At 43.8% G+C, this 12,370-nt stretch overlaps 1 protein-coding gene across 1 annotated transcript in view; it reads left to right on the forward strand.

Annotated features, from left to right (window-relative positions):
• Positions 1-12,370, forward strand: part of RAPH1 (Ras association (RalGDS/AF-6) and pleckstrin homology domains 1) — a 74,659-nt gene extending 62,289 nt beyond the window's left edge. The window contains exons 12-15 of the mRNA XM_058027680.1: positions 1,709-1,807; positions 2,426-2,546; positions 4,101-4,243; positions 8,721-12,370. Of these exons, the coding sequence (XP_057883663.1) occupies positions 1,709-1,807; positions 2,426-2,546; positions 4,101-4,243; positions 8,721-10,691 (2,334 nt within the window). The 3' untranslated portion in view covers positions 10,692-12,370. The remainder of the gene's footprint in view (positions 1-1,708; positions 1,808-2,425; positions 2,547-4,100; positions 4,244-8,720) is intronic.

Consider the following 12,370-nt stretch of genomic DNA (forward strand, 5'->3'; position numbering starts at 1 on the left):
GAAGTAAATTGATTTTTCTACTTACATGTCACTTTTGTCTATATCATTTGGACAGGTTATAGCAAATTTCATTTTCAGACTTTTTGACTGCACAAAGTAGATTTATTTTTTTTTAATTATTGCCATTCTGAGAATCAGATTTAATGGTAACATTACTGAAGACACAAAAATGTGTAGAAATTGTCCCTAAGTAAATTAATGGGGTAGCTTTAGTTGGGTAGCTTACACCAAGTGAAGCTATATTTTCTATGTGGAACTGATGAATCACCAAATTATTATATTAAGCAGGATTCAGTTCTGCCTTCATCAGTTCTTATAATGTTACATCAATATTTTCAATTAGTACTAATGTATGGAAACCACAGTTTTAAAAATAGAGTTTTGTGCCACAAAGGCTCACTAAGAAAGCTAGGAACTATCTCCTTTGGGACAGGTAAATGGCAAGTACAGACTGAAAGCCCAGTTCTCTACTGATGTCCAGACTGGATTTGTCTTTATCTTCACTCCTTTGTTTATATCAAAACTTAGTGTGCTCACATCAGGTGCTGTGCTATTGTTAAGTGTAACATTTGTGTGCTAATTTATAAAGTTAACTCCTTGGTCCTAAATACACTGAGAAATTCTTTTATTTCTGTATAAGCAAAGTTTTGAACATGTCCAGAAAGAAGCTGGCTTGTTAGCAAAGTAATTGTATTTGCTTCTATAGACTCTTCTTTGTTATACAACATGTATGTGTAGGAGGCTGGTAGTGAAAAATGAAAATAACTATCTGCTATCATAAGGAAATATGCTGTATATATTCTCTCTATGGACATAGGCATCTTATGTTCATTTTAAAATAATTGTGTTGGAAGGCAACAGAATAGAATATTCTGAAAAAGCTTACAAGTTCTTTGATATATGTTTCAGACAGTCTTCAGTAAAACTTAAATATCTACAACTCTCTAGCAAAACTCTGTTGTGTCACTGAGCTGTAAGCTAACAGAGAAAATGATAAGAACTGGGCTGTTCAGTTACCCCAACAGCTGAGAAACCTGTAATTTCTATAGAATGGACAGGAAACAACTGGATAGCACATCCAGAATGATTTCCAGTGTCTGATTTTTGAAAAATGTGTTTGTTTCTTGACTGCTGAATTGATAAATACAGTGCCTTTACGTTTTTTATACATATATGTGGGAGCAGCAAGTATTTTTTTAGATGATAACCCTGTATCAGTAAGGTGGGAACCTTGAAGCCTTCTACAAGGTGAAAATAGAATTGCGCTTAGCATGTCACTTGGGGAATGTCTCACTTAAGCCTGCAAAGGCAGAGAAGACCAGTGTGTTTGTTTTCCTCTAGTTTGGGGGATTTTATGTGAGAGAAAGGTGAAATATCAGTTGTCTCTGACAAGTGGTGAGTCAGTCTGTAGGTACAGAAGACTCCTGGTGGGTAGAAAGTACTACAGCCCTAGAACAGTGAAAGACTAGCCCTTTCTTAGTGTTTGAAATCAGTTTGTGCTGGACACACTTTCAAATGTGTGTGTCAAGCAATCGCCATTGAAATTCACCTCCTGAAATATTCTGGAACATTTTTAAGTGGAGTTAAATACACACTACTATTGAAGAGCTTCCAGCATTAGGTTTATCTGTATAGACATCAACAAATAAATGCTTTCCTCGCATTCCTAGCTATGAAAACATTGATGAGAATGCACAATTTTTTGCAGCATCCTCAGATCCAGAAGAAGTCCCAGTATATCAAATATCTCTGCTGTGATGATGTAAGAACTCTACACCAATGGATCAATGGCATCCGCATTGCTAAGGTAACCCCTGGGCACTCTTACACTGCTGTCATGAGTAGTTGTCATCATCTGCTTAAAACCATTTACAGTTACTTAGCAAAATACAGGGTAAATCTAACTTCCCTCTGTTTACAATTCTGAACATGAACTGTAAAATCTTCTGACATTTTTCTTTCTTCAGCAAAATTATTATAGGCTCTGTTATAGTAATTCAGTAATTGGGCCTTTTCTTCTTGTTTCTGCTGCATCCCTGTCACATGACACAGTTCTGACATCATAGATGTCAGAAATATAGAAAATCATAGATAGATTTTAGCCAGCTCCGTTCAGATTTCAGAAAAGAAGGCTTATGGGAAAAGAGAATTTAGAACATAGAGTTGATTTTCAAGATCCTCAGCTTGTCTTAGTTTATTCATTGGGCCATTTCTTGCTTGACACTGTCTCTTCTAGCACAAATAAATTGTTTTTCTTTCAGCAGTTCACTAATATCATTAATATTCCTTAACATAGAGCCTGTGTTGCTTTGGGGGGACTGGCAGGAGGAACTGCATAATAGAGAAGCCAGAGGTGGAGCTCAACGGTCTGAAAAGAGCGTACAGCCTATATAGAGTTGTTAAACTTGTTTGTGATTTTGCTTAGTACGGGAAGCAGCTATACATGAACTATCAGGAAGCATTGAAGAGAACAGAGTCAGCATATGACTGGACCTCCTTGTCTAGCTCCAGTATCAAGTCAGGCTCCAGCTCATCTAGTTTGCCAGGTAACAATGTGATCTATCTCATAATACAAAGAATCAATTGCCTTTGTTATCATCTGCTGTCTGGATGCCTCAAGAGAGACTGTTGCAGGAAATGGACTGTTTCTCCAAAGTCTTTTATGCTATGTTTAGTCTAAAACACAGACTTTATCTATAACATTCTGTATATGTATATCTATATGTATATGCATACAGGTAAAAACCCATTTTGCTGTATTACTTGCAGTGATGTCTGTGTTTGAAATATGCGCCAATTTCTTGTTCACCTCCAAAAACTAATGATTTTCTTATACTGAGAGGAGGAAACATCTTTTCAAATTCCTGATGCCTCTATGTTCACCTGTTTGAAAAATCAAATTTATATCATAATGATGCATAGAACATATATATGTAGTTCTTAAACTGCTTTGTGGACTGAAATATTTGAAATTGGAAAATGAGAACCATCCCCTGCCCAAAGGCAAAGATCCAATCTCTTTAGAGAAAACTTTGAAAATACTGTTTGTTCCCATGTCAAATTGTGCATGCCTGCATTCATGTGCTCCCATTTATCTCTCTGCAGAACTGGGGCTGGTTTCTTGTTGCATGTAACAGTTTAAAAATTGATAAATAGTTTATACAGTGTAATTTCATTGTTCAAGCTGACTGATGCTTTGGTGGATTATTCAGAACCTTGAGGGGCTATGTTCTTCATTGAAAGTGTGCTGTTGTGTGAAGGTGTATTGTCTGCCAGAGATACAGATTGGGAAGTAATGCTACTGAATTGGACAGGTTCAGAAAGTAGCTTGTAAGAATGAGCTAAGCAAATGCAGCCTAACTGGGAATGTACCTAGTTGTTTCAACTATGTGGCAAAGCAGTAAATTCTTGGTCACTTATAATTTCTCGATCTCCAAGATGGGTATTTTTCTGATAAAGTGTAAATTCTTGTAGGGAGCTGAGCCACAGCTCACTAGCCAAGCATGTTCTGCCAAAGTTGGATTCCAGCCTGTGCCAGGACACTTTGGGATTACACAGAAAGCAGGTGCCAGGCTGAATAAATTGGTCTGACTGTGCCTGCTGCTATCTTGTCACCCTGTAGACCCAGAGCATCATTTATGTTGGCTACTTGCAGGATGCATACCAGCCCTTCTCTTGTGTTGAGGAATGGGTTATTGGAAGCAGTGTTCTGCCTTGGCTGGTGCAGTTTGTCTGTCCACGGCCTGTGCCCAGGGTACAATTTTAAGGTTGTGCTGGGAGGGAGTGCTGAAGAGAGCAGGCTGCATGCACTGCATGAAATGGGGCTTTTCCCAAAGTGCAGGGATGTGGCATGGTTCAGAACCCACACAGCTGCAGTGATTTTACTTTGAAATATCTGACATACTCTTATCCTTGTGCAGCTTCAGGTTTGGTTGATACCAGGCATCTGTTGTAATGGCCTGGATGTGAGCTAGAGCTTACACAGTTTTTACTGGGAGCAGTGGCCTCTGGGGACATGTTTAACAAAGTTGAATTGTATTGACATTACTCTTACATTCAAAAACATATGCTAACTGTTCCTTAACTTTTTTTCTGAACAGAATCTCAATCAAATCATTCTAATCAGTCTGATAGTGGAGTTTCTGACACCCAGACAGCTGGCCATGTCCGTTCCCAAAGCATTGTCAGCTCCATGTTCTCTGAGGCCTGGAAACGAGGCACTCAACTGGAGGAATCCAGCAAGGTAACAAGAAGACTTTAATTTGAGAACCAGCGCCCAACAAAATGTATGAGACAGTGTTGTACCTCTTCCACCTCTGTCTTGAGTGGCATTTCTTCTCTGTTTTACGTGGTTAATTTACACTGCTATATAATTGATTTTTAGGATTCACTTTTTCAGGTAATTAAGCCCTGCAACTTTCTGTTCTTTCTTTTATTTGTGTGCATAGAAGCTTTTTGTTCTTTGAAGGCATTATACAGCCCCTCTCACAGAGTCCTATTTACTAATGTTGAATGAAGACAAAATAAAAAGATAAGCTGTTAACAAGTTGAATGAAATTCTTTCACTAAGATCTTTCTCCAGTTATGTAGCCACATCTTTCCTTTGTAAAGATGTGAATAACTGGGGCCTGAAAGCAGGTATATATGTTTTGAAATACTTCAGTAGTTTTTACTCAAAAGTGTTCTGTTAGGTGGGAATGGAACCAGTAACCTCAGATACGGTCAAAACAAAAGTACTGACATTGTCAGCAGTTGTGGATTAAGGCAGATGAAGTATCTCCTGTTGCTGGTAGAGAGTTACAGAAGACTTTAACCCACTGAGGCTGGGGCTCAGGTCTGTTGTGGTTAGTTTTCTGTGTGTTGGTTAGTTTTCTGTTCTTTCTGTGGTTAACTGTTGTAGTTCCTGGGGAAAATTTGCATGCACAGGAGAAATTCTGCTGAAGCTGTTTGTTGTCAGGTTTGAAGGAATCTCCAGGTTCCTGAACAACCTTGATGTCATTAACTGTAGCAGCTACGTGTGGAAGTGCACTATGAGAAGCTGTCATTACTTCTGTCAGTTCTGAATCTTCCCCAGACCTCAGGTTCAAGCTAGAGAAGGAAGCTTTTTAAAACCAAAGCCACAGGCCAATATACCTGGCACTGTTGCTTCAGATAAATAACTAAAAATAAGATAACACATCTCCTTTTCAAATGAGAAAGCATTTTCACGGTGTGAAAGCTGACATGGCTGCATCCTTTGCGATTCGTAACTGTTGTTCAATGCCTGCTGGCTTGGAAGTTGTTTGATTCTAATAGTAATGTGGTACTCAGTCCAGGGATGTAGCTTGCTAAGTTGTGGTCCAGGTTTTCCTACTGCATGAGTGCAACACATGGTGCATGTCCATCAGCAGATGGCTTCTGTGTGGGTATAGGATGCATCATTTCTGCAGGAGTGAGCTGCACGAGATGGGGCATTTGCTAGCAGGTATCCAACAGTGGTGAAAAAGTACTGCTGTAAGAATGATAATGTTACTGTTTCCTCAAGTTTTGGGTTCAGTGTAAATCCTGCTGCTACATATACTTGCTGTGAGATTTTAAGCAAAGGTTTGAAGTTCACTATCTTGGGGTTACTATTGTTCTTTATCAAGTGTGTAGTGCTGCTGGCAATTGCTTATTTAAACCCCAAAAAATTTTAAGCTACATGGTTAAAGCCATGGTAAAAATAAAATATTCAGAATGCATCCTGCATTGAGGAAGCTATACATGTATCAATATTTCATCAATTTGAATTCCTTTCTGCAAATCCAAGAAAAGGTATATTTCTTCACCTTATGCATAACACAGGTAAATGGGTTGCCCTAAAACTTCCAAAGAATCCAAATGAAATGAACTGTGTAAACTTACAGAAGCTGTGTTTAAACAATTGAGTGAATTTCAGTGAAACTACTGTGTAAATCTGGCCCAGGGAACTTGAATAACCAGGAAATCAGACTGGCAGTGAAAAATGTTAAACTGTGTGGCAAGAAAGGCAACAGCAGTGTTCAAGAATTGTAATTTACATGGGAAGGTGTTACCAGTGATACTGAGATGTGCTTTTAGTCAGTTTAGTCTCCATTTACCTCAGAGGCAGCTTTGCTACAGTGCTTTGGTGTCAAAGCTGGCTTAAGAAGTCCGTGTGGGCAGGTTGCTGCCAAGTGGCAGAACTTGCCTGCATGTCCCTTCCCCTTGTGCAACACCTCTCTCCCACCTTGGCAGCCTTGGCTCCTTGCCCTGGGCAGGCAGGGCAGAACACAGAGCCTGCTGTGTCTCAGCAGGCAGATGGCATTGGTGTGCTTTCCAGCCAGGGTGTTGTACTGGTGCCTCAGCAAATTAATCATGGGTGAGTTCTGCCCACTTTGCCCTCATTTACCCGTAACTTCCCAATAATTTCTTGAAGTCGAAAACATACTGAAATTGCTAGAGATCTGTCATATTTGACCTAATTTTGGTAACCAGGCCAAAAGCATGGGAAAAGAGATGGCAAACAGTTCAATTGCAAAAGTTTGTTTTCTCAGGAAAAAATAGCTAAAAAAAGCACAGATTATATAAAAAGAGATAGCTGTTTTTATAGCATTTTTTAAGAGTTCCAAATAGTCATGAAGATGCATGTCACAAATAGGAATTGCCAGTGTGCAACAAGTAATTTGTCAAGATACACAGAAGGACATCACATAATTATAAGGACAAAAAAAAGAACAAATGAATCTCTCTCAAGGTTCTTCTGTAAAGAAAGCATCACAGATTATGTTTCTGGATGTTGAAATTAATTTGATTCTGTGGAGATGGGAGGGGCTCCCCCTCCTGAGACGCCCAATAGTCTTTTCTCTGTCCTGAGTGTTTAATTTGTTCACTGTGAAGATGACTGTCTTCAATGGGTATAAAATATACACCACTGTCTTTCAAATATATGTAAGATTAAGAAAAACTCTTCCCAAAATGCAGATAATCCATCTGCTTCATATTTTGAAAGATTCCTCTTTGCCCAGAGAATACTTTATTTCATTTGTTCCCAGTTGGGCAGTGAAGAGCTCATTGAGTCTCATTTGCTTGTTAGATTTTGAACACCTTATTTCAAATGTTATGCTACAAGTACCCAAATGCATGCCTGCTGTGTCTGCTTTAAGGGACAAATTCAAGATTCCCCAAGGTCTTGCCATTCAGGAATAGCTATTCTGTTATGCCTTCAGCTCCCTCTCTCTCTGTTTTATGCCGCCTTTATTTTTCCTGTTGCCTTTTGCTGTCTCAGGTGTCAAAAGTGAAGCTCAGCACAACTAAGGGCAGCACACCCATGGTGCCTTATACAGGGCACAGTTAAGGTCAGGTGGTGCTAATTGAAAATTGATTAACCTGGGTGATTGGGAGAATGATAATTTACAGACTAACACTTGCAAGAGATCAAGATTTCTGTTTGTAATGTGAACACCTTGATTTAGTTCCAGACCTAATGTGACAGGCAGAGGCACACCCCATGTTTGTTGTAAAATCACTGTTTATTGCTTCTGACTCTAATCCTTCTGATGGAGTTCTGCACATGCAGACACTGCACACCTGTGCTTAGAACAAAGCAATATGCAAATGTGCTCTTCCCGTGCAGATGAGCATAATTGGGCTTACTTATTGCAAAGTATCTACTAATAAGGTATAGGTACCCAGTGTGGTCAGTCACTATGGTGGTGGTATATTTCTAATGCATGTTTCTTTGCTGTGCACTGTGAAATTCACAACTTGGCTTGTAGCCAAAACACTTTGTATTAGGAGGATGTTTATAAATTTGAGTAATGCAATTGTTGTTTTAATTTTTAAGAGGAATGTAGGCTTACAGTTTTTGAGAAACAACTTGAGCACAACACGAGTAGACTAAAACACTGCCTGCTGCTTTCCCATTGATCCTTCCATTAGTCAGCTTTTCTCTGTTTTTCCTTATTTTTTCTGTTTAACATATGAGTTGCATGTGTAACTTTCCCAAGTTTACTTTGTTTTGCAGATGTCTAAACATTTCCTTCTGGGGAAATTTTCTAGGAAAACTTGGTTCTTCTTCTTCCTTACTTTTTCCTTGCCCGTCATGGATAGTAGAGCATGTGAAGGAAAAATAATCTCAGTACTATTCCTGCAGAGCTTGCTCTCAATGTGTTTTAGAGCAGTTCAGGATTTCTGCATTTTGTAACACTGAACAGTGTAAGGCCTGAACTAACAGGTGTAAGGATTTGACATGCCCTGGGAGACTGTGTGTGGTTTGATTCCAGTCATACTGCGCTGAGATGTCTACAGAGCCTCTGGCTCTGCCTCTGTCATGGCCTGGGCTGCTCTGGGGGGCTATGTTTGGGTCACTACGCTTGCCCAAAGCAGGCCGGTAATTCTCACTGGGTCCCACTGCCTGCCCCAGGGCAGTAACAAGGCTGCTGGTGTATTTTCCCTCTGACAGCAGCTTTGCTTGGAGCAAAACTGGCTCCGCTGATTTTTGCCGGCTCTCCTCCCGGCCTGCCCCATCCCCTTGCATGGTCCCGGCTTGTCAGTGTATGGAATTGTCTCTTGCTCCAGTGTTTTGCTAATAATTCTTGCATGCTGTAATCTGCCACTTAATTTTTAATGTTGGGCACATTTAGACCTTCACTTTATAATCTCTTTGTCTCTTTCTCTCTCCCTCCTTCCCTCTCTCTTCTTTTTCTCCCTTTCCACTTTCACTAAAAATCCCTTCCCCATAGGCCCGAGTGGAGCCTGCAGGCCGGCCCTTCGTGTCTGTCGCAGCCCCCGTGTCCCCGCAGCCGAAAGCGGTGACGCCCTACACGGCGTCGCAGCCGTCCCCGCCGCTGCCACCGCCCCCGCCGCCGCCCCCTCCGCCCCCGCCGCCGCCGCCCCCTCCGCCCCCGCCCCTGCCCAGCCAGGCCGCCCCGTCCGCGGGCTCGCCCGCCACCATGTTCGTCAAGTACAGCACCATCACGCGGCTGCAGAACGCGGCCCAGCACGGCGGCCCTTTTTCCAAAGCCCCTGCTGCACAGCAGCCTCCGCCGCCGCCCCCGCCCTCGGCAAAGCCTCAGATCCTGGTGCCCCCCAACGGGGTCATGCCGCCCCCCCCGCCCCCGCCGCCGCCCCCCACACCGGGCTCGGCCATGGCACAGCTGAAGCCGGCACCTTGTGCCCCCTCCGTGCCGCAGTTCACTCCACCACCGCCGCCCCCCAAGATACATCAGGTCCAACCAAATATAAGCCAGGCCGCTGTTGCCTCCTCGTTGCCACCGCCGCCTCCTCCTGTGCCTGCCCCACCACCACCCCAGGCACCCCCAAAGCCTGTCATGGCAGCTCTGCCCCCTCAGCCTAGTGGGAAGGCAGCATCACCAGGGGTCACACATGTCACTCCCCCTGTGACTGCGGCCTTGCCCCTTGCAATAAAGAAACAACCAAGTATCACTTCTCCCCAGGTGCCTCCTCTGCCCCCGGCCCCTCCTGGCCCCACTCCCCCTGCAACATTCCCAAAGCAGCAGAGTTTCTCAGTAAAGCCTCCTCCGTCCCCTCAGTCCCCAGTGCCATCGGTGGTGAAGCAGATAGTCAGCCAGTTCCCCCCTCCTCCCACGCCACCTGCCACTGAGCCCCAGCCTCTGAAACCCCTTCCGCTGAGTGTGGCTCCACAGTCGCCTCCAGCAGTGAAGGCAAAGCCCAAATGGCAGCCTGCTGCTGCTCCTTCACCAGATTTCCCCCCTCCTCCACCAGAGAGCAGTTTAGTGTTCCCTCCTCCACCTCCTTCCCCAGCTTCCTCTGCAGGTTCTCCCCCGCCTGACAAATCAGGGTCTCCAGTAAAAAAGGCCGGCAAGACATCAAGCCCCGGAGGGAAGAAACCACCTCCAACACCTCAACGCAACTCCAGCATCAAGTCCACAAGCTCTGCTGAGTACCATGAGTCCAAGAGGCCTTCAGTGGACCGCCTTGTCAGCAAATTTGCACACGCCCCAGAGCCGTCAGGATCTCCTTCCAAGGAGTCATCGCCTCCTCCAGCCCCTCCGAAGCCAGGAAAGCTCAACCTTTCTGGTGTGAGCCTGCCCATTGTCCTTCCACAAGGGGGAATGCCAGCCAAGGCTTCTGCTCCAAGTGTGTCTGGAAAGGAACCTGTGGTTGAATTCCCTTCACCACCATCCGATTCAGACTTCCCACCACCACCCCCTGAAATAGATCTGCCTCCCCCTCCAGTAGAAATTCCGTCTGTGTTTTCAGGCAGCACCTCCCCAAAAGTCGCTGTTGTCAATCCCCAGCCGCAGGCGTGGTCAAAACCATCTGTGAAGAAAGCGCCACCACCCACACGGCCCAAGCGGAACGACAGCACCCGACTGACACAGGCGGAGGTTGCGGAGCCCCCGGGGTCAGCTGGCCCACAAGTGCCCACCTCACCCAAGTCCAGCCTTAGCGTTCAGCCGGGATTCCTGGCAGACCTCAACCGGACGCTGCAGCGGAAATCCATCACCCGGCACGGCTCGCTCTCCTCCGCCCGCATGTCCAGAACGGAGCCCACGGCCACCATGGACGACATGGCCCTGCCTCCGCCCCCGCCAGAGCTGCTGGCTGACCAGCAGAAGACCAGCAGCTTTGGGGGCAGTCATATATCTGGCTATGCAACGTTACGGAGGGGGCCGCCCCCCGCGCCCCCCAAAAGGGATCAGAACACCAAGCTGTCACGGGACTGGTAGTCAGTCCCCAGATCCAGTGCTCTCCGTGACTTGTGGGCTGCTCTGATTGGCCAGCCCATGATCCCGTGCATGTGGAGAGGATGTGGGGATGTGGATGATAGCCCCATTAAAAGAGGTGATCTCAAACTGCAGCTGTGGCTAAATGTAAAGACATTCCCCTTTCATGGCTAGATTAAGAAAGATGGGGGCTTAGGGGTGTTGATACTTTATTGGGAAAAGTGGGTAGAGAGGTGTTGGCTTCATTCTTTCAGTTTCTTTCACCCTTCTTATAGATTGGACCAAACCCCTGTTTTCTTACTTTTTCTGCATTTAGGGGAGGGGGAGGGAGATAATTTTTTTGTAGTGTCTGTCCACGTGAGACATGTTTGTGCATGTATAATAAGTGTAGGTATATAATATATTGTGATATATTTCGTCGCAATTATAGAAGATAACCAGAATGTTTTTGTAGAACCGTATTTATTGTTTCAGTCAGTATATTATCTGGAATCGGACTCTAACTGGTCAAATCTTACCATAAAGATGGAGATGTAGGGGGCACTTTAAAGAAAGGAAATAAAAACCCAAACCCACAAACTTCTCAGCAGTTTGTGGTGGGTAAATTCTGCAAAGCTGAGGTGTTCGGCTGGTAACTGTATGTTGTCCATTGATTGAAAAGTACAGATGCAACATACCAAAACATTCTGGTCATAATACTACTGAAAATGAGTATGTTCAGAGGAAAGAAATAGATTTTATATATAGTGGGCTGGAGTGAAATATATTTATACTATAAAGAGCCTCCCCCTCCTTTCAAATAGTTTAAAAATATACACTGATAGAAATTATTTCAAACTTACTTGTCCATGCAGTTAAATAGGATAAATATATATTATTCCAAACCATTATGCATTCTAACTGATAATAGGCTCCATCATTTGTTTCTGTGGCTCAAGATGAATATATTTGTGTTAACCCCTTCTGAAAGCTGCCAGGACTCCTGCAATTGAAAATCCTGCCAACCCCCAAGGCTGACCCACGCCGATCCGTGAGCTGTCCGCGTAACTCTTACCCTGAATGAACAGGTAGGTTTCTGTAGAAAGTGCTGTGTGCTCACACAGGCATGCACAGCGTCCAGTCTCACCTGCTCTGGGCCTGGTAAGATGTAGTGTCTTCACAAAAACAAGTGTCTGGAAATGTGTGAAGAAAGTGTTGTCATTGATTGGAAATTGTCGGGAAAATTTCCCTTCTGGAAAGAGAGAAGGGAGCAGCAATTTCAGGACAAGGAGAGTAAGAATTCTCTTTTCTTTGGCCTGCCAGAGACTGTGACCAGTGCATTAACCTGTATTACAAAGTTGCACTTCTAGCAGTCAAGAAAGAAGACTGGAAAAAAAACAACCTTAAAGAGGCAATAACATTTGCTAAGAATTTCATCTAAGGGCCTGTATGATTAGACAGTAGACTGTTGGTTTGCTTGGTTTTTGTTAGTCACCGATTCACAGTCGGTCACCACATCAAGCATGAATGACAGTCCTTTTTCTTCGGTAGCTACTTCAGTAGCTTGATTGTACAGTCTTACCCACATGTTCAGACCTTGTGATAAGGCAGTGTAAGTGGTCCTATGTATCACTGCACATTCCTTGCTGGGTGGTGGGACACAGCCTTTGTAAAACAACTAAAATACTTGGACTGTAACTACC

The sequence above is a fragment of the Melospiza georgiana genome, chromosome 7 (genome assembly GCF_028018845.1).
Source record: "Melospiza georgiana isolate bMelGeo1 chromosome 7, bMelGeo1.pri, whole genome shotgun sequence".
Classification (NCBI taxonomy): Eukaryota; Metazoa; Chordata; class Aves; order Passeriformes; family Passerellidae; genus Melospiza; species Melospiza georgiana.